The sequence below is a fragment of the Phocoena phocoena genome, chromosome 7 (genome assembly GCF_963924675.1).
Source record: "Phocoena phocoena chromosome 7, mPhoPho1.1, whole genome shotgun sequence".
Taxonomy (NCBI): domain Eukaryota; kingdom Metazoa; phylum Chordata; class Mammalia; order Artiodactyla; family Phocoenidae; genus Phocoena; species Phocoena phocoena.
The window spans coordinates 36453195-36477530 of record NC_089225.1 but is presented as its reverse complement, the minus strand read 5'-3'; the positions used below and the strand labels follow the sequence as shown (position 1 = coordinate 36477530).

The 24336-nt window shown below is 40.3% G+C and overlaps 1 protein-coding gene across 1 annotated transcript in view; it reads left to right on the top strand.

The window, feature by feature from the left end:
- Positions 1 to 24336, top strand: part of NEB (nebulin) — a 225939-nt gene that overhangs the window by 37854 nt on the left and 163749 nt on the right. The window contains exons 21-31 of the mRNA XM_065880211.1: positions 104 to 301; positions 2314 to 2421; positions 4732 to 4830; positions 5598 to 5702; positions 5790 to 5897; positions 7378 to 7689; positions 7795 to 8001; positions 17075 to 17179; positions 17963 to 18070; positions 20838 to 21149; positions 22153 to 22359. Of these exons, the coding sequence (XP_065736283.1) occupies positions 104 to 301; positions 2314 to 2421; positions 4732 to 4830; positions 5598 to 5702; positions 5790 to 5897; positions 7378 to 7689; positions 7795 to 8001; positions 17075 to 17179; positions 17963 to 18070; positions 20838 to 21149; positions 22153 to 22359 (1869 nt within the window). The remainder of the gene's footprint in view (positions 1 to 103; positions 302 to 2313; positions 2422 to 4731; positions 4831 to 5597; positions 5703 to 5789; positions 5898 to 7377; positions 7690 to 7794; positions 8002 to 17074; positions 17180 to 17962; positions 18071 to 20837; positions 21150 to 22152; positions 22360 to 24336) is intronic.

Genomic DNA, 24336 nt, shown 5'->3' with positions numbered 1-24336 from the left:
GAAAAAATCTCTATCTTGTATTTGTTGTTTATGAGAGATCTCTGTGCTTTTCTGGAAATCCATTGAAGGTTTGTGCTAATAAATGGTAATTTCCTATTCACAGCATGAATATCGTAAAAACTATGAAAAGTCAAAAACTATCTACACGGCACCTCTTGATATGCTCCAAGTGACTCAAGCTAAGAAATCTCAGGCAATTGCCAGTGATGTCGACTATAAGCACCTCTTACACAATTACAGCTACCCGCTGGACAGCATTAACATGGACCTTGCCAAGAAGGCTTATGCACTGCAGAGTGATGTGAGTAACCAGATTTTCTCTATTCCCTCTTTTTAAGGTAGAAACTGAAAAGGATTTCTAAGTTGAGTGATTTTTTGGCAATTCTCAGAAGTATCTGCATTGTCTTCTGTATGTAGCAAGTAGTAATGGGAAAATGATCCTTGGGATTCTATGAGAGCACACCCCTCAGAGGTAGAGAGGCCTGGGTCTGGCAAAAGCACCCCATCACAGTTTCCTTTTGGGAAAGTGATCAGCCTTGCTGAGTTTAGAGTCCTCCTGCAAAATTGGAATAATACAAAAGAATTGTTTTCATTATTTAAATGCATTCAAAATACTCTTAGCATGGTGCTGGGCCCTGGTGAATTCTCAGTAAACATTCACTATTATCATTATCACCATTATCATAATTATCACATTCATCATTATCAATACTTTTTTGTGTAGATTGCTTTCTTGTCTGAAAATAGAATATATTATTTATAGCATTACTTTTTATAATAGCTGGGTTTTTTTCCCTGCAGATCAAAACTTCTTTAGGCAAATTAATTTGTCTGAGCTATACAATTGAATACTTTATCCTAACAATTCTATTTTTTTAATGGTAAAATAGACATAACATAATATTTGCCATCTTTACCAGTTTTGATTGTACAGTTCAGCAGCAGTTACATTCCCATTGTTGTGCAACCAATCTCCAGAACTTTTTCGTCTTGCAAAAATGCAACTCTCTGCACATTAAACAGCTCCCCATTTCCTCTTCCCCTCAGTCCCTGTCAACCACCCTTCTATTTTCCGTCTCTGTGAGTTGGACTACTCTAAAGACCTCGTATCAATGGAATTAATGCAATGCTTTCCTTTTGTGCCTGGTTTATTTCACTTAGCATAATGTCCTCAAGGTTCATCCATGTTATAGTATGTGTCAGAATTTTCTTCCTTTTTGAGGCTGAATTCTATTCCATTCTATGTGTATACATTTGGGTTATCCATTCATCTGTCAGTGAACATTTGGGCTGCTTCCACCTTCTGGCTATTGTGACGAATGCCACAATGAACATGGATGTATGAATATCTTCAAGATCCTGCTTTCAATTCTTTCGAGTATATACCCAGAAGTAGAATTTCTGGATGATTTGGTATTTCTATTTTTAATTTTTTGAGGAATCGCTGTACTTTTTCCCATAGCAGCTGCACAATTTTACATTCTTATCACTAAAAATTCTATTTTATGCATTATTATCTTATTTGTTTCATTTTGTTATGTTTCTTCCTCCCAAATAGATCATAGGTTTTTCAAAGGCAGGAACCAATGGTTTCTTGATTTTTCATTCCAGTTAGAAGGCCCACACTAAAGAACAATCATCAGAATTTTATATCTAGAGTACATGTTTTAGGTATCACCTATAGCCAGACAACAGGAGTAGGTCATTATTTTAATAGCATCAAGTAACTGTCTCCCAGATAGGTCCAATTCCAAATGATAACTGCTCTCCATAAGCAAATTATTGAATACAGCTGTATTAAAGTATGTTGTTAGCCAATGTAGAAACACTCCTAAGCTTACAATTACACATGAAGGGCAATATGTGTAAACACTTAATACAAATAACTACTATCAAGTCTTATCAGAAAATGAGTAAAATGATCCACCTTCAATATGGCCTTCAGTTATAATCTGACCATAGAAACATAATACATAATATGTTCTAGTGAGCAAACATCTCACGTTTGATGATCTAAATATAACAATTTCATTTATTCTTTGAAATACAGCTTTGATTTTAGCAGATTGGAATTATAATTCCACATACTTTGGAAATAAGGGTGAAGTAGAACATATGCCAACTAGAAAGAACAGTGCAAACCTAAGGGCTGTTAAAATCTTTCCCCAAGGAAATGTTTAAAATAACCTCAACGTATGGAATAAGGAAACTGGTCAGAAAACTTAAAAGCATTATTTTGGGGAAAATGTTAATGATTTTACGAAGAAGGATGATGCTGAGAAAAGAAATGTAATCTTTCTCTTGGTGTTTTAGGTCCAATACAAAGCTGACTACAATAGCTGGATGAAAGGTTGCGGCTGGGTACCTTTTGGGTCCTTAGAAATAGAAAAGGCAAAGCGAGCTTCAGACATTCTGAATGAGGTAAAGCCATCATATCTCTGTGTGTCACAGAGATAGATTTGTGAATGTGACATGGTAAAACTTCCCAAACCATGGGAAATGCCTCCTTTACCACTTCATTTTCTAGTATTGTTGCTGAGGAAAAAAACCCCAACTTATCACGTGCATGAATTATCTCGGTAGATAATCATACCTCTTCACATCACCAAAGTCGTTTACGTTAACCACTCATGACAGAAATATTTTTAACAGCTTTATCGAGGTATAGTTTGCATACCACAAAAATTCACATATTTTAAGTGTACCCCTTGACAAGTTTTAATAAATCCATATAGTTGCATAGCCATCCCCACAACTGAATTTTTTTTAACTGGTAAATGCATCTTTATTTTTCAGAAGCAAGATAGAAAATGAGTAGTATATTATGAAATACACAATATAGGAGTGAAATCAGCATGGTCTAGGGAGGTTGGACTGCAAGCTCTGTTAGGTCGTTGGATGCAGTTGGTATCAAGAGGTTAGGTCAAAGTTGCTTCAACTTTGGCCTTGGGTTTCATGAGATCCCCCTACTAGTTAGGAATGGTTTTAGCAGCAAGAAAAAGAGAATACTTGAAGTTATGGAGGCTACTCAAATATTTTGTCTTCAAAATAGTCAGGAGGGGGTTGGCTGCTGGCGTAGATTCAGGGGCTCAGTGATATCAGACCCACAATTGAATTTTTTTTTTTTTTTGCGGTACGCGGGCCTCTCACTGTTGTGGCCTCTCCCGTTGCGAAGCACAGGCTCCAGACGCACAGGCTCAGCAGCCATGGCTCATGGGCCCGGCCATGGCTCACGGGCCCAGCCGCTCTGCGGCATGTGGGATCTTCCCAGACCGGGGTACGAACCCGTGTCCCCTGCATCGGCAGGCAGACTCTCAACCACTGTGCCACCAGGGAAGCCCCACAATTGAATTTTAAGATGCTGCTAGCACCCCAAAAAGTTCCCACTCCCATTTTCAACCCCAGACAACCACCGATCTGCTTTCTGCCTCTATAATTTTGCCTTTTCTAGAAATTTCTTCTGTATCAGTATCAGACATATGTCTCAATGTTTTTGAGGTTCGTCCATATCTCTACATGTGTCTGTAATATTTTCCTTTTTATTAGTGAGAGTAGTATTCCTTTGCACGGCTATATCACACTTTGATTGTCCAGTTAGTGGGCATGTGGACTTTTTCCAGTATTTGGCAATTGTGAATTATGCATATAATGACTATTATAGAAATTTTCTTTGAAGTATTATTTTACCTTATGCTATATTCTTGATGACTTTGAAGTAGTATATATGTTGTTATTCAGTCTAAGAAGAAACAAAGATGATCTTGGGGCTCTTAAAGCAGTCCCTTCTCTGACAGCAACTGAACATTCCCCCTGCTGTCAGGTGAATCCGTCATCCAGGAAGTTAGACCACATAAAGAAGGGTCAGAGGTGCTAAGTGAGGGTTGTCTTCCACACCCAAGTTTTTGTTGTTCTTATTGTTTTGTACATCTGTTTGTTTTTGGTGAAAACCACTTTATCTACTCAAGAGATCTTTCAGAAAAAATTCTGGGTTAGTGGTTTTCAGAAGTCTGAAGTTGAAAGAGGGATGCTACTATATACACAAAAGTGGGATGTATAGTATGAAAAAATGAAGAGAACTAGGAGAAAAATATAGGAATAAGGGTAGCTAGATGTTGCCAGCTCCCAATTGAGACATCTTCCCCATGGCCCCTCTCCTGTGTCTCCTCAGCACTTTAGTGATAACTTATGTACTAACCACATTAAGGCTTACAAAGCAAAAGTCCTCCTTTTCTTATTAGTAATCCATAGCTATTGCCCTAGTTCCTCAATTCCTCGTCCCTCAACTGGAAAACTTCAGTTGCTGATGGAGTGACAAAGAAAATGACATTCCTGGGAGCTTGTTTAGTGTCATGCAAAGATACTCCAAAGATACTCCATACTCTTGCATGCTTTCCTGTTAATCCTTTAGAAAACTTTGTGATGTTTCGAGATTCTGCTGAGCTTTCACAGTGCCTTCTTTCACATCATAAGCAAGAAATTAAGAGAATAAAGTCATTCCTGAAAGTTGTATTGGTCTGTACTGCCCCAAACAATCCAAAATTAAAACAATTTCTTTAAATGTTGGTTTTTGTATTGTATTCATTTTTTCACCCAAGCCAACAAAGAATCAAATATTTTTACATTTTAAAATCAGGAAAATTTCTTGTCCCTCCAAAATAAATTTAAAGTTTTTTAATTTATTAGCCTTTGGTGAAAGTATTATTATCTTTCTCTTTTTAATTTGTCAAACAGAAAAAATATCGGCAACATCCAGATACTCTCAAGTTTACTTCGATTGAAGATGCTCCAATTATAGTACAGTCTAAGATTAACCAGGCCCAGAGGAGTGATGTAAGTGTTAATTCTCTCTGTATTTAAATGTTAACTAATACAAATACATTTGTATTCTAAATGTAATGATCACCTGTACTTATTAGGCAATCTAAAGAGACTCAGTTATATAAACAACTGTATAATTCCCCAGGTTTTCATTAAAAAAGCACACCTAATTCATGTCTTTAGAGGATTATACATATTTCAGTGATTGGACATTGCTCTCAAAGGAAAAGGTAAGAGGGGCTTCTCTTGATAACCAGAAACACAAGCCTATTTCTAGGAAAGATCAGGAAGGTGATTATAGACACTACATCATATGAAAGGGTTATATTTAAAGTCAGAGGTAAGACAAAAATCATGCTTAGTAAAAACTACCCCTAAGTCCCTTTAGTCACCCACTGCCCACAAAATATAACATAGATAGTTGGTAAATCCCACCCTATTTACTTTTCCTATGCTCAGGAAAGTGTCTACAGGTTAACTTTGTCTTTGGGTCACTTTCCTGGGCTCTTAGGTAGGTCCCCCTACCTTAGTCTGGAGGTTCTTAGCACATACCAAGGGACTTTTGCCAAGGCTAACAGGCACTAAGATCAGACCCTGTGCAATTACATAGGAGATCTTAAATGCCTACAAATATTTTCCGGGGAATGTGGGGAAGGCACAGAGAGTGTCTTTCATTAAAAAAACTCCTCTGTGCAATGTGATCTGCTCCAAAATTATTCTCTTGTGCCATTAAACACTTTCCCCTACTTTGTTTGTTTATGCATTTTTTTCTCTTCCAGATTGCCTACAAAGTCAAAGGGGAGGAAATTATTCACAAGTACAGTCTGCCGGCGGACGTGCCCCAGTTCATTCAGGCTAAAGTCAACGCCTACAATATCAGTGAGGTGTGCATGTGGGCTCAGCCACTCACTGAGGGTTAAGCCTTTTCTACACGTGGTCTGAGTTATCTTCAAATGACATTTTTCTTTCAGAATATGTACAAAGCAGACTTGAAAGACCTGAGCAAGAAGGGGTACGACCTGAGAAACGATGCGATCCCCATCAAAGCTGCCAAAGTTGCCAGGCAGGCAGCGAGTGACGTAAGTCCAGCTGGTGGTTACCTGTGTGTAACCAGAAAATGGGGGCAGGTGGGCTTCTTATCCAAGTCTCCACGTCTGCTGTCCCTGACTGGAAGAAAGCCAGGCTGAAACTATTTAGAGAAGAAAGTTCCCTAAACAGATCTGAATTTTCTTGGGGGTAAGGATTTGTATAACCTTAACCAATCTGTTCTAATCAAGCCCCCTAATTTAAAATTCTCATCTATATTTCGGTACAAATTCACATTATTTCTCTTATAGAAATAAAGAAGTTACCTGCTATTTACATCATAATAACCTCCTGATGGTAAATCTTTATCTCAAAACTTGCTTAATTTCTATGAATTCCCTCTTTGCCTTACCTCTCTTTTCATTTCATTGCTTCTACAGACTGATGAATGGGCTTCAAGTGTCAGAGCCCCTAAGAGTCAGTCATTAGGTTGCATTAAAGTGAAGACTTTTGTTTCTTTTCCTATCTTACTTCAACTCAGATGTCAACTGAAGTCACTTTGCTCTTTGAGATTTAAATAAAATGGACTCAAGCCCCCTCCTGCTGTCCTGCAGGAAGTGGGATTCCCTCCCCATGATTGCTGCATTCTCTGAGGTTTTTGCTTTTCTGATCACCTCTGGCTCCTGGTTTGCACATGATGGTTTTGCTCTGGCTCACCTGGGCTCTCCTCCCCTAGATTTATTCTCTTTCTGCTCTGCATGATCCAGAGATGGAACTCAGCCCCTTCTTTTTGGTTTCCCTCCAAATCCCAAGTACAACTTTAATAATTGTTTGAAATGGAGTTGTCACTGCAGCAATGTAAATACATTAAGGCTGAATAATGAATGTCCATGTCCTAAAAGCCCTGCTCCAGAATTTCTCACTGATCCCCTTTCTCTGTGGGTGATCTCCTCCAGCCACCCCACCCCAGCATACACATAAACCTTTCCTCACATCTCTGCTACTCCGTTTCCTGGGGTTCTTCCCAAGTCTCCTCAAGGACACTTAATTCTCCCCACTTTATTATTCGGAACCAATTAGTGTTACACACTACTGGTTCTGGGTCTCCCTTTGAATATCCAAAGATTCATTAAAATTGTACTACTACTACTACTAGTATAACTCTATTATTAAAATAGCCAGCTATTTGGCTTTAGAAGCACAGTATAATTGGTAGAGTTTGTGAAATATTTATCTTTTCATTTGTCTCTATCACTAAGTGGAACAGAACTTATTTTACTTTGTCACTGATATAAATTATAGTAACGTCCCCCAACCTCCCTTGGGTGGCAGAAGCAACCACAGACAACCAAATGGGCTCTAAATAACATTTTAATTTTAACAGGCTACATTTCATATATATACAAGCAAATATCAAATTGTTTGGTTATTGAAATAATTTCTGGGAAGCTCAGTTGCTCAAATCATGGTCTCATTGTTCAGTAAAACCTTCATAACTACATTAAAAAATATGCCCACCTTTGTTTCCAACAGGTTCACTACAAAAAAGATTATGAAAAAGCCAAAGGGAAAATGGTTGGCTTCCAGAGTCTCCAAGATGATCCTAAACTGGTTCATTATATGAATGTGGCCAAAATACAATCGGACCGGGAGTATAAAAAAGACTATGAGAAGACAAAGACCAAATACAACACACCCCATGATATGTTCAACGTTGTGGCAGCTAAGAAAGCTCAGGATGTTGCCAGCAATGTCAACTATAAGCATTTGCTTCATCACTACACCTACCTGCCTGATGCCATGGACCTGGAATTGTCGAAAAACATGATGCACATACAGAGCAATGTAGGTGACATTTACTCCACAAGACAGTCCCTCTCTAAGGAGGGAGCCTGCGTGAGAGAACCCACTGCCTGGGGCACTCACTTCTCTCTTCTCTCTTTGGTGTAGAACGTCTATAAGGAAGACTACAACACCTGGATGAAAGGCATAGGCTGGATACCTATTGGCAGTCTGGAGGTAGAAAATGTTAAAAAGGCAGGTAATGCCCTGAATGAAAAGAAGTACAGGCAACATCCAGACACCCTCAAATTTACCAGCATCGTGGACTCCCCAGTTATGGTCCAGGCAAAACAGAACACAAAGCAAGTCAGTGATGTGAGTACAACAAAACAGAGGGTGCAAAAGGATGGAGGGAGGCTTCAAAAGATGAGCTCATCATTTTTATTCTCTGAGCCTGATATCTTTTCCTTTTAAAATTATTATTTTATTTCATTTAAAAATAATAATTACAATTATTTTTAGTTTGGGCACTAACATTTTCTTTTTTTTTTTTATATCTTGCTTTTTACCTTCCTTTTAAAAATGTCTTCCTTTTTAACTGCCTATAAATACTGTGTTATTGGATAAAGTATTTGAGAAAGTGCAAAAAGTTCTACCCTAGAACGACACACACACAAACAAAACTTAAGCTTAAATCCCATACACGTTATTGTGGCAAATGCATCATATTCAATTCTGTATTAAGTTGTTCATATATAAAATATTAGTACAGGGAAATAATACACATGAGTAGATGATTTCTCTCCTCAGAATTCATCATATACAATTATTATAGATACTTTATTTATGTCGTGGAGATTAGTGTATTGTTTGCCTGCCTGTCCATGAGGAATGTATATGCTCTGGCTAAAGACAGCTCTCAAGGAAAAGTTGTATGAAAGAGCTAAAGGGACATCAAAAAACATTCATTCATTAATTCATTGAATGAGTGTTTTTGAACACCTTCCATGTGCGAGGCACTATATTATGTGCTGATGGTATAAAGATGAAACAGACGAGGATGAATGGGATACAGGACAAGAGTATAAGACAAAGGCATGGATAGAAACAGCATCATCATATGGAGAGACGAATGCTACAGGAGAGGCATGTGCTAAGTAAGTATAAGAGGAGAGGGTAACTGCCTGCCAGAGCTTCCCTGGCAAATAAGGGAAGGCTGCATTACTGGCAAAAGGAAAAACATAATGACAGTCAAAAAGTAATGAATGGAAGGACAGTGAAGGATGAAGGATTTAGGATTGTAATCCTTCAAGACCTGATTATTGAGGGTCTTGAATGTTAATTTATACTCTGGACATTATGGGGTAGGTAACAGGAAGTACTGAAGATTTTTAATCCATGGAGTTGCATTATCAGGTCTGTGTTTTAAAAGATAATTGGCAAAAAAATGCAGAGAATATATTGGAAAGGGGAGAGATTGAAGGCAAGGAGGTGAATTAGAAAGCTGCTACAGAAATTCGACAGAAACCTTATTTGGACCTAACTCAGGCAATAGCAGTGGGAAAGGAGATGTTTAGAAGGTAAAATTAACGAGATTCTCTGAATGCTTAGATGTGGTTTCTAAAGGCAGTGAGGAAGTGAAGATAGCTCTTGGATTCCTAAAAGAAATTATTTAGTATTTGGAGATTCATTTAGATATCAGCCATTTCAGATTTTACTTGTGATACATGCATACCAGTTTACATATGGTATTCCACACAGACATGCCTGGGAAATGGAGGTATAGATGATAAATGACAATCAAGAGATAAAAATTTACTTGGGATTCCGATTGTGTTTTAGTTTTAGAAACTGAGCAATTTCTTTCTTTTTCATTACCAAGAGGAGGATACAGTATGATTTCTACCCCATGCACTTTGGTGTCTTTCAGACATCTTTAAAATGGCAAAATAGGGTAAATGTGAAGTGGTAAACCTCTTGCGTAGGCTGGATTTACATATAAGCACCTTTATATCATGAGGAAATTATTATGTGCTTTTACTGATACAATTATAATTGGAAAGTTTTTAGGGGAATTGAAAGACTCATTCTAACTACTTCTTTCTAAGAATAAAAAACCAAAAAATAAAAATAAAACCAAGACTTTAAGAACTATTAATTCCACTAGCAAAAATGACCTTTTCTGGCTTTAGTGAATTCTGTTATCCATTTTAGGGTTTCACATTTGAACTCAGTTTTTATTCATCTCTGGCAAGCAAAGATTTCTATTTTCTTAGGATTTTTTTCTCTCTATTTTAATACAGAGTTTTTGGGTCTTCCTTAATGAGATTCTTGAGTTTCTTAAAATAGGAAGATGGCTTTGATGATTTTTTTTTTTTTTTTTGCCGTACGCGGGCCTCTCACTGTTGTGGCCTCTCCCGTTGCGGAGCACAGGCTCCGGACGTGCAGGCTCAGCGGCCATGGTTCACTCCGCAGCATGTGGGATCTTCCCGGATCGGGGCACGAACCCGCGTCCCCTGCATCGGCAGGCGGACTCTCAACCACTACGCCACCAGGGAAGCCCGGCTTTGATAATTTTAAGTAATAGAAATTGTGGGGAATTATGCTAGGAATAACTTCTTTAAGCGTGTAATTAATGTATTTTCCTTTTTGTACCATCCATAATGCATTTTTCTTTTAACATCTTCATTGGAGAATAATTGCTTTACAATGGTGTGTTAGTTCCTGCTTTACAACAAAATGAATCAGTTATATATATACATATGTTCCCATATCTCTTCCCGCTTGCATCTCCCTCCCTCCCACCCTCCCTATCCCACCCCTCCAGGCGGTCACAAAGCACCAAGCTGATCTCCCTGTGCTATGCGGCTGCTTCCCACTAGCTATCTACCTTACGTTTGGTAGTGTATATATGTCCATGCCTCTCTCTTGCTTTGTCACAGCTTACCCTCCCCCCTCCCCATATCCTCAAGTCCATTCTCTAATAGGTCTGTGTCTTTATTCCTGTTTTACCCCTAGGTTCTTCATGACATTTTTTTCCCCTAAAATTCCAAATATATGTGTTAGCATATGGTATTTGTCTCTCTCTTTCTGACTTACTTCACTCTGTATGACAGACTCTAGGTCTATCCACCTCATTACAAGTAGCTCAATTTTGTTTCTTTTTATGACTGAGTAATATTCCATTGTATATATATGCCACATCTTCTTTATCCATTCATCCGATGATGGACACTTAGGTTGTTTCCATCTCCGGGCTATTGTAAATAGAGCTGCAATGAACATTTTGGTACATGACTCTTTTTGAATTATGGTTTTCTCAGGGTATATGCCCAGTAGTGGGATTGCTGGGTCATATGGTAGTTCTATTTGTAGTTTTTTAAGGAACCTCCATACTGTTCTCCACAGTGGCTGTATCAATTTACATTCCCACCAACAGTGCAAGAGTGTTCCCTTTTCTCCACACCCTCTCCAGCATTTAGTTTTTCTAGATTTTTTGATGATGGCCCTTCTGACTGGTGTGAGATATCTCATTGTAGTTTTGATTTGCATTTCTCTAATGATTAATGATGTTGAGCATTCTTTCATGTGTTTGTTGGCAGTCTGTATATCTTCTTTGGAGAAATGTCTATTTAGGTCTTCTGCCCATTTTTGGATTGGGTTGTTTGTTCTTTTGTTATTAAGCTGCATGAGCTGCTTATAAATTTTGGAGATTAATCCTTTGTTAGTTGCTTCATTTGCAAATATTTTCTCCCATTCTGAGGGTTGTCTTTTGGTCTTGTTTATGCTTTCCTTTGCTCTGCAAAAGCTTTGAAGTTTCATTAGGTCCTATTTGTTTATTTTTGTTTTTATTTCCATTTCTCAAGGAGGTGGGTCAAAAAGGATCTTGCTGTGATTTATGTCATAGAGTATCCTGCCTATGTTTTCCTCTAAGAGTTTGATAGTTTCTGGCCTTACATTTAGGTCTTTAATCCATTTTGAGTTTATTTTTGTGTATGGTGTTAGGGAGTGATCTAATTTCATACTTTTACATGTACCTGTCCAGTTTTCCCAGCACCACTTATTGAAGAGGCTGTCCTTTCTCCACTGTACATTCCTGCCTCCTTTATCAAAGATAAGGTGACCATATGTGCGTGGGTTTATCTCTGGGCTTTCTATCTGGTTCCATTGATCTATCTTTGTTTTTCTGCGAGTACCATACTGTCTTGATTACTGTAGCTTTGTAGTATAGTCTGAAGTCAGGGAGCCTGATTCCTCCAGCTCCGTTTTTCATTCTCAAGATTGCTTTGGCTATTCAGGGTCTTTTGTGTTTCCATACAAATTGTGAAATTTTTTGTTCTAGTTCTGTGAAAAATGTCAGTGGTAGTTTGATAGGGATTGCATTGAATCTGTAGATTGCTTTGGGTAGAAGAGTCATTTTCACAATGTTGATTCTTCCAATCCAAGAACATGGTATATCTCTCCATCTATTTGTATCATCTTTAATTTCTTTGATCAGTGTCTTATAATTTTCTGCATACAGGTCTTTTGTCTCCTTAGTAGGTTTATTCCTAGATATTTTATTCTTTTTGTTGCAATGGTAAATGGGAGTGTTTTCTTGATTTCACTTTCAGATTTTTCATCATTAGTGTATAGGAATGCCAGAGATTTCTGTGCATTAATTTTGTATCCTGCTACTTTACCAAATTCATTAATTAGCTCTAGTAGTTTTCTGATAGCATCTTTAGGATTCTCTATGTGTAGTATCATGTTATCTGCAAATAGTGACAGCTTTACTTCTTTTCTGATTTGGATTCCTTTTATTTCCTTTTCTTCTCTGATTGCTGTGGCTAAAACTTCAAAAACTATGTTGAATAAGAGTGGTGAGAGTGGGCAAACTTGTCTTGTTCCTGATCTTAGTGGAAATGCTTTCAGTTTTTCACCATTGAGGATGATGTTGGCTGTGGGTTTGTCATATATGGCCTTTATTATGTTGAGGAAAGTTCCCTCTATGCCTACTTTCTGCAGGGTTTTTATCATAAATGGGTGTTGAATTTTGTCGAAAGCTTTCTCTGCATCTATTGAGATGATCATATGGTTTTTCTCCTTCAATTTGTTAATATGGTGTATCACGTTGATTGATTTGCATGTATTGAAGAATCCTTGCATTCCTGGTATAAACCCCACTTGATCATGGTGTATGATCCTTTGAATGTGCTGTTGGATTCTGTTTGCTAGTATTTTGTTGAGGATTTTTGCATCTATGTTCATCAGTGATATTGGCCTGTAGTTTTCTTTCTTTGTGACATCCTTGTCTGGTTTTGGTATCAGGGTGATGGTGGCCTCATAGAATGAGTTTGGGAGTGTTCCTCCCTCTGCTATATTTTGGAAGAGTTTGAGAAGGATAGGTGTTAGCTCTTCTCTAAATGTTTGATAGAATTCGCCTGTGAAGCCATCTGGTCCTGGGCTTTTGTTTGTTGGAAGATTTTTAGTCACAGTTTCAATTTCAGTGCTTGTGATTGGTCTGTTCATATTTTCTATTTCCTCCTGATTCAGTCTTGGCAGGTGTGTCTTTCTAAGAATTTGTCCATTTCTTCCAGGTTGTCCATTTTATTGGCATAGAGTTGCTTGTAGTAATCTCTCATGATCTTTTGTATTTCTGCAGTGTCAGTTGTTACTTCTCCTTTTTCATTTCTAATTCTATTCATTTGAGTCTTCTCCCTTTTTTTCTTGATGAGTCTGGCTAATGGTTTATCAATTTTGTTTATCTTCTTAAAGAACCAGCTTTTAGTTTTATTGATCTTTGCTATCGTTTCCTTCATTTCTTTTTCATTTATTTCTGATCTGATTTTTATGATTTCTTTCCTTCTGCTAACTTTGGGATTTTTTTGTTCTTCTTTCTCTAATTGCTTTAGGTGCAAGGTTAGGTTGTTTATTCAAGATGTTTCCTGTTTTGAAAGGTAGGATTGTATTGCTATAAACTTGCCTCTTAGAACTGCTTTTGCTGCATCCCATAGATGTTGGGTCATCGTGTCTCCATTGTCATTTGTTTCTAGGTATTTTTTGATTTCCTCCTTGATTTCTTCAGTGATCACTTCGTTGTTAAGTTGTGTATTGTTTAGCCTCCATGTGTTTGTATTTTTTACAGATCTTTTCCTGTAATTGATATCTAGTCTCATAACATTGTGGTTGGAAAAGATACTTGATACAATTTCAATTTTCTTAAATTTACCAAGGCTTGATTTGCGACCCAAGATATGATCTATCCTGGAGAATGTTCCATGAGCACTAGAGAAAAATGTGTATTCTGTTGTTTTTGGATGGAATGTCCTATAAATATCAATTAAGTCCATTAAGTCCATCTTGTTTAATGTATCATGTAAAGCTTGTGTTTCTTTAGTTATTTTCATTTTGGATGATCTGTCCATGGGTGAAAGTGGGGTGTTAAAGTCCCCTACTAGGAATGTGTTACTTTAGATTTCCCCTTTTATGGCTGTTAGTATTTGCCTTATTTATTGAGATGCTCCTATGTTGGGTGCATAAATATTTACAATTGTTATATCTTCTTCTTGGATTGATCCCTTGATCATTATGTAGTGTCCTTCTTTGTCTCTTCTAATAATCTTTATTTTAAAGTCTATTTTGTCTGATATGAGAATTGCTACTCCAGCTTTATTTTGGTTTCCATTTGCATGAAATATCTTTTTCCATCCCCTTACTTTCAGTCTGTATGTGTCTCTAGGTCTGAAGTGGGTCTCTTGTAGACAGCAAATATATGGGTCTTGTTTTTGTATCCATTCAGCCAATCTGTGTTTTTTGGTGGGAGCATTTAGTCCATTTACATTTAAGGTAATTATCGATATGTACGTTCCTATTGCCATTTTCTCAATTGTTTTGGGTTCGTTATTGTAAGTCTTTTCCTTCTCTTGTGTTTCTTGCCTAGAGAAGTTCCTTTAGCAGTTGTTGTAGAGCTGGTTTGGTGGTGCTGAACTCTCTCAGCTTTTGCTTGTCTGTAAAGGTTTTAATTTCTCCATCAAATCTGAATGAGATCCTTGCTGGGTAGAGTAATCTTGGTTGCAGGATTTTCTCCTTCATCACTTTAAATATGTCCTGCCAGTCCCTTCTGGCTTGCAGACTTTCTGCTGAAAGATCAGCTGTTAACCTTACGGGGATTCCCTTGTGTGTTATTTGTTGTTTTTCCCTTGCTGCTTTTAATATGTTTTCTTTGTATTTAATTTTTGACAGTTTGATTAATATGTGTCTTGGCATGTTCCTCCTTGGATTTATCCTGTATGGGACTCTCTGTGCCTCCTGGACTTGATTAACTATTTCCTTTCCCATATTAGGGAAGTTTTCAACTATAATCTCTTCAAATATTTTCTCAGTCCCTTTCTTTTTCTCTTTTTCTTCTGGAAACCCTATAATTCGAATGTTGGTGCATTTAATGTTGTCCCAGAGGCCTCTGAGTCTGTCCTCAGTTATTTTCATTCTTTTTTCTTTATTCTGCTCTGCAGTAGTTATTTCCACTGTTTTATCTTCCAGGTCACTTATCTGTTCTTCTTCCTCAGTTATTCTGCTATTGATCCCATCTAGAGTATTTTTCATTTCATTTATTGTGTTGTTCATCATTGTTTGTTTCATCTTTAGTTCTTCTAGGTCCTTGTTAAATGTTTCTTGCATTTTGTCCATTCTATTTCCAAGATTTTGGATCATCTTTACTATCATTATTCTGAATTCTTTTTCAGGTAAACTGCCTATTTTCTCTTCATTTGTTAGGTCTGGTGGGTTTTTATCTTGCTCCTTCATCTGCTGTGTGTTTTTCTGTCTTCTCATTTTGCTTATCTTACTGTGTTTGGGGTCTCCTTTTTGCAGGCTGCAGGTTCGTAGTTCCTGTTGTTTTTGGTGTCTGTCCCCAGTGGCTAAGGTTCGTTCAGTGGGTTGTGTAGGCTTCCTGGTGGAGGGGACTAGTGCCTGTGTTCTGGTGGATGAGGCTGGATCTTGTCTTTCTGGTGGGCAGATCCACGTCTGGTGGTGTGTTTTGGGGTGTCTGTGGACTTATTATGATTTTGGGCAGCCTCTCTGCTAAGGGGTGGGGTTGTGTTCCTGTCTTGCTAGTTGTTTGGCATAGGATGTCCAGCACTGTAGCTTGCTGGTCATTGAGTGAAGCTGGGTGCTGGTGTTGAGATGGAGATCTATCGGAGATTTTTGCTGTTTGATATTATATTGAGCTCGGAGGACTCTTGTGGACCAGTGTCCTGACGTTGGCTCTCCCACCTCAGAGGCACAGCACTAACTCCTGGCTGCAGCACCAAGAGCCTTTGATCCACACGGTTAATTTGGGATGATTGGTTGTCTATTCATGTATTCTACAGATGCAGGGTACATCAAGTTGATTGTGGAGCTTTAATCCGCTTCTTTTGAGGCTGCTGGGAGAGATTTCCCTTTCTCTTTGTTCTCACAGCTCCCAGGGGCTCCGCTTTGGATTTGGCCCCGCCTCTGCTGTAGGTCGCTGGAGGGCATCTGTTCTTCGCTCAGACAGGACGGGGTTAAAGGAGCCGCTGATTCGGGGGCTCTGGCTCACTCAGGCTGTGGGTAGGGAGGGGCAAGGAGTGCCGGGCAAGCCTGCGGCTGCAGAGGCCAGCATGACATTGCACCAGCCTGAGGCGCACCGTGCGTTCTCCCGGGGGAGTTGTCCCTGGATCACGGGACCCTGGCAGTGGCGGGCTGTCTCTGGGGTCCGCGCTTTTAGCCGCGGCTCGCGCCCGTCTCTGGAGCTTCTTTAAGCAGCGTTCTTAATCCCCTCTCCTCGCGCACCAGGAAACAAAGAGGGAAGAAAACGTCTCTTGCCTCTTCGGCAGGTCCAGACTTTTCCCCAGACTCCCTCCCGGCTAGTTGTGTTGCACTAACCCCTTCAGGCTGTGTTCACGCTGCCAACCACAGCCCTCTCCCTGCGCTCCGACCGAAACCCGAGCCTCAGCTCCCAACCCCGCCTGCTCCGGTGGGGGAACAGACAAGCCTCTCGGGCTGGTGAGTGCCAGTCGGCACCGATCCTCTGTGCGGGAATCTCTCTGCTTTGCCCCCCGCACCCGTGTTGCTGTGCTCTCCTCCGAGGCTCCGAAGCTTCCCCCTCCGCCACCTGCAGTCTCCGCCTGCAAAGGGGCTTCCTAGTGTGTGGAAACCTTTCCTCCTTCACAGCTCCCTCCCACTGGTGCAGGTCCCGTCCCTATCCTTTTGTCTCTGTTTATTCTTTTTTCTTTTTCCCTACCCAGGTACATGGGGGTTTTTTTGCCTTTTGGGAGGTCTGAGGTCTTCTGCCAGCATTCAGTAGGTGTTCTGTAGGAGTTGTTCCACGTGTAGATGTATTTCTGGTGTATCTGTGGGGAGGAAGGTGATCTCCGCGTCTTACTCCTCCGCCGTCTTCCTGGAAGTCAGCCATAATGCATTTTATTTTTGTGACTATGTGTTGCAGATCTTATACAAAGCTAAAGGAGAAGATGTGAAACATAAATATACGATGGGTCCTGATGTTCCTCAATTTCTCCAGGCCAAGTGCAATGCTTACAATATAAGTGATGTAAGTAGGAGTTTTGATGGGGTGTGAAATCCTGACCTGATGATAAAATAATAGAATTTTAGAGTATGACAGGGCTTTGACAATTTAGATCAGTTTTCTCCATAGCCCCCATTAGAGCATATCCCATGACGATGGTTCTGTACCTCTTGAGTTGGCCTTTTCAAGTGTTGGACAGCTCTAAAGGGTATAGCATTCTTCTTTGTGTCAAGCTCAACACATATTCCTCTAGTTTTCCTAGTTCTGCACATGGAGGAAGTTTTTATCCTCCAGAAAAATAAGGATAAATGAAATCCACCCCCCCCCCATTTTTTTTTAACAACAACACTAAAATTTCTAAAGCTAACCACCAGGTCTTGACCTTCCTTTCATAAGATTGAACTTCATTTTCTCCAGTTGGTTCTCACATACTGTAGTTTCCAGAACCTTTATTATTCTCCTCTGGATCCACTCCAGTTTCTCTATTTCCCTCTTCAATATGTGCCCAAACCAGACTTGGGTGAATGATTAGTACAGAGTCTAATAAGTTTATGCTATACAATTTCATGTACAGAGTCTAATAAGTTTATGCTATACAATTTCATGTATGACATTTTGCTAATGTGACTTCTGTTTTTTAAATTGAAGTATAGTTGATTTACCATTAATGTGACTTCTTAAAACTGTGTGCTATAGGAGATTCTTCTAGCTTCTATCTGGAAAAGAACAAAGCAATCCCAGCTGTTGAGTAATCAGTCGCTGATTACCCCACAGCATGCTGACATCCTTTTTCCTTTTCCATCGCAGGTCTGTTATAAACGGGACTGGCATGATTTAATAGCCAAGGGCAACAATGTGCTGGGTGACGCTATACCCATCACTGCAGCCAAAGCCTCGAGAAACATTGCCAGTGACGTGAGTAAAAATTTTAGGTGAAATCTGGGTGATTGTTATTTTTACAAAGTAAGCAAATGGGTGCTTGTTAAAATGATACCACATTGAAAACAGTATGTTGAATTAATGACATTTAAATTCTCCACAAAATATTGTTTTGAAAACCTGTCACTTTTTTTTTTTTTTTCCCCTGCGGTACGCGGGCCTCTCACTGTTGTGGCCTCTCCCGTTGCGGAGCACAGGCTCCGGATGCGCAGGCTCAGCGGCCATGGCTCACGGCCCCAGCCGCTCCGCGGCATGTGGGATCTTCCCAGACTGGGGCATGAACCCATGTCCCCTGCATCGGCAGGCGGACTCTCAACCACTGCGCCACCAGGGAAGCCCTGAAAACCTGTCACTTATTTTTTTTTTTTTCTCCCTGCGGTATGCGGGCCTCTCACTGTTGTGGCCTCTCCCGTTGCAGAGTACAGGCTCCGGACACGCAGGCTCAGCGGCCATGGCTCACGGGCCCAGCTGCTCCGTGGCATGTGGGATCTTCCCGGACTGGGGCATGAACCCATGTCCCCTGCATCGGCAGGCGGACTCTCAACCACTGCGCCACCAGGGAAGCCCTGAAAACCTGTCACTTATTTTTTTTTTTTTTCCCTGCGGTACGCGGGCCTCTCACTGTTGTGGCCTCTCCCATTGTGGAGCACAGGCTCCGGACACGCAGGCTCAGTGGCCATGGCTCATGGGCCCAGCCGCTCCGTGGCATGTGGGATCTTCCCGGACTGGGGCATGAACCCATGTCCCCTGCATCGGCAGGCGGACTCTCAACCACTGCACCACCAGGGAAGCCCTGAAAACCTGTCACTTTTTCAATGTTTTGTGATTCTTTTCAGTTGACCCCACTTGGTAGAGCTGTCCTAAATCTGACAGTGGCTTTCTCTCCTGATTCATAGCCCAAATTACCTTCCCTGACACATTTCCCTGACAGCCCACATTTATTTTCAGGGAGAATACCCCACCTGCCACTAACATGTTAAATTCAGATGACTGCCTGCATTATAATTGTATTAGAAGATTGAAAAAAATGTTAAATAAAATGTACAGATTTTATAAACCAAATGGGAGAAAGCCCACTTTTCTAGAATATAATTTTGATTTATTTCATCTGTAATAGAAAAAGTATACACTTATACTTCTTCTCATCATTGAAAAAGAAAATTTTCCAAAAGCACGCACACACCATAGATTTCACTGTCACACACTATTCCAGAGGCTACACTCTTCGTCTGACACAAGAAAAGAAAGAAACCACGTGTACAGACCATGTGGAAGATAGGGTGTAAGAATTCTACAGCCTTCCATGTAGGGATGGTACTGAAAATGTGTTCTTCAAAGCTTTGCACATCACTCTGAAATACATTTCTAGTTTAAGGAGAAAGTGACAGTCTAAAATATGACATTATCATTTTTATTTTTAGCCCTTACACAGAACTTTTTCTAACATGCCTAGAAATTACTTGATAATTCTTTTGCCTGCTAAACTCTTGTTTATAAATTGGTGCTTAAATGGCAGGAGCAGAGTGTCTTCAGAGTTTGGGTGGATTTGAATTCTCTTACATAAAAATTGAGGTTTTGATTTGTTACCTACTGTATAGCTCAGTCTACACCCCATTGCCGATCTTAGCAGTGAGAGACCTTGGACCGCAGAGCTTTTGCAGTCAGGCTTTTACTGATGAGGAGAGGTCTTGGTGGTTTCTGCCCTTATTATATAGTTCCTTAATTCATGTGCAGCTGCTTCAGCAGTGAGCTTGGAGAGTAGCTGCTGAGAAATGGGGTTGGATGAAAGCCTAGCTACCTGCCAAAGAAGAGGGTTTTTTTGTTTAACCACATTAGGTCAACTGAGACAACAAACATGGTAATATTTTCCATCCCCCACCCCAGAGAGATCTGAGTATAAAAGTCTTGCATGTACAGTTCTTTAGAGTTTCTTCTGCACCTTTTGTGTACATATCCTGGACCAATCAGAATTGAAAACAGAAGTATTTCTAGTATTCTGTGATGTGAAGTAACATGTTGGATTAGGCAAATTCACATCCCTGGAAAACCAAGAGGTATATTTGGAATGTAGTCTTATATTTTGGAATATGTTATGTTTATATTAAGTGTGAAAACTTAATAGAGTTGGCTCTATATAAAGTTCCAGGGCTTCCCTGGTGGCGCAGTGGTTGGGAGTCTGCCCGCCGGTGCAGGGGACATGGGTTCGAGCCCTGGTTTGGGAGGATCCCACATGCCGCGGAGCGGCTGGGCCCGTGAGCCACAACTACTGAGCCTGCACTCTAGAGCCCGCGAGCCACAACTACTGAGCCTGTGCGTCTGAAGCCTGTGCTCTGCAACGGGAGAGGCCGCGATAGTGAGGGGCCCGCGCACTGCGATGAAGAGTGGCCCCCACTTGCCGCAACTAGAGAGAGCCCTCACACAGAAACGAAGACCCAACACAGCCAAAAATAAATAAATAAATAAAAATTTAAAGTTCCACATGCAAATCATCTATAGCATTCGTAGCAAAGAAAAGAAACTGCTCCTGAATTTATCATGATACCCATTTATAACCCAGCAGTATTGGAAATAAATGCTTTCAGTCTAAACTTCCTGGGGTTGGGAGGCATGGGGTGTGGACTGTATTTCTTGTACAGTCTTCCAGAAAATCACAATATTCTGAATGCCTTTGTGTGTGAATATAATCGCTCCACCTAATGTTCCCAATGCTTAGGACTTTGCTAACCAAATTCTGCCTCCACAGTATAAATACAAGGAAGCTTACGAGAAGGCAAAGGGAAAGCATGTGGGTTTTAGAAGCCTCCAGGATGATCCTAAGCTCGTCCACTATACGAATGTGGCAAAGTTACAGTCTGATCGTGAATACAAGAAGAACTATGAAAACACCAAAACCAGCTATCATACCCCTGGGGACATGGTTAGCATTACAGCTGCAAAGATGGCCCAGGATGTTGCCACCAACGTCAACTACAAGCAGCCGATACATCACTACACATACCTACCTGATGCCCTGAGTCTTGAGCATACCAGGAATATGAATCAAATTCAGAGTGATGTGAGTATGTATAACATTATAGACCTAGAGATGCTGGTACTGAACAGGTGATCATTTCTTCCTATTTTAGTAGACTTCACAATACAATAAGGTATTTGAAAAATGCACTTTAAAATATACAGTCATCATTGAAAGAGTAACAAAGGCATGGTAGACACGCTGTGTTTTACTAGCTTTCTGTGCTCCTATCGCAATCATTGATATTACCTTTATTAACTTATGGGTCAAAGATAAAGCCATGTTCTACTAAGTACATAAGCCACCCTGGTTCTCAACAAAAGGAAATGGTTACTCCTGGTGGGCCTGCTTCAACGGCAATAGGTATAATGCAAAATAGGAGCATTCTCTATTCTTTCTGAATTCAGGAATGTTCTTTTTTTTCTTCTTCTTCTATTTTTGAACTCAAGGTCACACTGTCATGCATGTAAATGTATGTAACAAGTCATCTAAAATGAACCAGGAGGGTTTTGTGATTGCAGCATGACTCATGGAGAGCTGCATGGGGGAGGGTGTTTAATATTCAGAGCATTTCCTGCTGCAGGAGCCAGGTTTTTGTAAGAATCATCCTTGGTAAAGGGAAAAAACTGTGTTCCTTTATTGTTGCTCAATGAGAATGTCTCTCTCCAACTGAGATGGAGGAGCCCAGGTGGACGGTGTGGGTGAAATTCAGAAGTTGTGGAGATTTCAGTGAAATCAAAAGGAAAGCCCAATTTATTGTCAGAAGAGACACTTTTTTTTTTTTTTTTTTAGCAGTACCCATGGAAATATGTGGCCTACATTCTCTCCTGGAGTGTTAATGCACTCTAACAACAGAACTGCTTTTTCTTATGACCAAATTCTGGGTAAGAAGCTCTGTGGCAGAGATAGCCAAAAGCTCCAGTATAGACACAGGCATGCTGACAGGTTGCTCTTCATTCCCCCCCCCGGATAGAATTACAGATTCCAGAAACAGCTCTTGAGTATGCACTAGGATATCCCCTCATCTGAGATTACTCTTTTACAGAATGTATATAAAGATGAGTACAACAACTTCTTCAAGGGCATTGGATGGATCCCGCTTGGTTCTCTGGAGGTTGAGAAGGCCAAGAAGGCAGGCAATGCATTAAATGAGAGAAAGTACCGACAGCACCCAGATACCATCAAGTTCACAAGTGTGCCTGATTCCGTGGGCATGGTTTTGGCTCAGCACAACACAAAGCAGCTAAGTGATGTAAGTGGTTTTCCTTCAAAGAGTTTTGTCCATGAATAAACCCATGTCCAGTTACTCCACAATCCTTCTTAATTCAATTCATGAGTGTGCATCTATCTTAGCAAATCATCTGCTTTTGGAGGTATATCAAAAGGTTTTACTTTTGAAGCAACTTAGGACTTAAGAAGAACAGGAAGGAGAGAAGGACAATGTTCCAAGTTTGCTTTGTTTTCCAAATGTAGAGAGTCTATGTTATTTATAAGTCTCTCTTTCTCTCTCTCTCTCTCTCTCTCTCTCTCTCTATATATATATATATATACAGTGTATATATATATATATATATATATATATATATATATAGTTGTAAGAGTTCTACCTAGCCAGATGAGGAGAAGGCTAATGTCCTAATCCCCTTGCAAAATAAATAGGGCGATATTCTGAGAGAGAGATACACCTCTGGGGAAGAGTAAAGCAGTTTGCTTTCAGAGTCATTTTTCTGAGCCGAGGTCTATCTGGACCCTTTTTCTTAGTCAGAGGCTAATGACAATGCTCAGTGCTTCCCCTCATTTGATAATTTCAGAGTTCTAAGGTATCTCCCCCAGAAATAGAGTGGTAAGTAAAAAACAAAGAAGAGAGGACTTTTTGTGTCTTTAACCCCAGGTATTCGAAGGTGGGGAGTGCATTCTTTGGTTCAGATTTGAGGGTTTTCTGGATTTTATTTCTCAGATCAGTCCCACATTACCACAGATGTTTCAAGGTTAATTCTATTCTAGTGGTACTAAATGGTGTAGACTGTTCTGATTTCTTTTGTACTGACCGAGGTGTCACTTATCCCTGTGTTTTTCCAGTTAGCTAGGAAAACCCTAAACTCACTGTATTAAGTCTTCCTCATCCCAATAAATGCCGTCAACATCTACCTAGTTACTCAAGCCTGAAACCTGGCAGTCACCATTGACACCTCCCCATGTGAACCCCCCTCATCCAACGCATCTACTGAGTTAGCCTCCCAAATCTCTCAGCCATCCTGTTGGAGCACTTCTCTGTCTTTCAGCTGCCACCAACCCTAGTTCTGGCCTCCATATCTCACGTGGACAACTGTAATAATCCATTACCTGGACTCCCTGCCTGGGGCCACACAAAAACCAAAAAGACTGTCTTAAGACATAAATCAAATCATGTCCTTCTTATACTTAAAACCCCTTAGTAGCTTCTCCTTGAACTCAAATTAAAATCTAAACTGTTAACTTGGTTGAAAAATCCCTCAGCTCTGTGCCCCTGCCCCCCTCCTGTCTAATCCTCCTGGGACCCCGCTCAGCACATTCCAGCCCAGTGACCTTCAGTTCCTCAAGCTAGCCATGCCCCTTCTAGACCCAGGGCCCTGAATGCTCTTCTTCTGCCCGGACCCTTCCCTTTTCTTCAAGTTTGGGTGTAAATGTTACCTTTTTAGAGAGCCTTTGCTGACCCCCCACCCTGACCCTGTTCACTTCTTTCCTAAAGTTATTTAGTTTACAACACATCACGAATTCTAGCTCTATCTTACAGTTTATGTGCTATTCTCTGTTTCCTCTATTGGACTATAAGCTCCAAGAGGACAGGTCTGCCTTTTTCTTTTTCTTTCTTTTTTTTTTTTGTGGGCCTCTCACTGTTTTGGCCTCTCCCGTTGCGGAGCACAGGCTCCGGACGCACAGGCTCAGCGGCCATGGGTCATGGGCCCAGCCGCTCCGCGGCACGTGGGATCCTCCCGGACCGGGGCACGAACCCGTGTCCCCTGCATCGGCAGGCGGACTCTCAACCATTGCGCCACCAGGGAAGCCCCTGCCTTTTTCTTTTTAACCACTTTAAACACAGAACCTACCATGCTGCCTATTGATCAGAGTGCTGTCCAATAAATATGGGTGGAATGAGCAATGAATATGTCTGCCAATACTCCCTCTGTGTGATAATGTAGCTAATTGCCTTATAAATGGAAAAACACAAACGATAGTCTTCCTTTTTAAA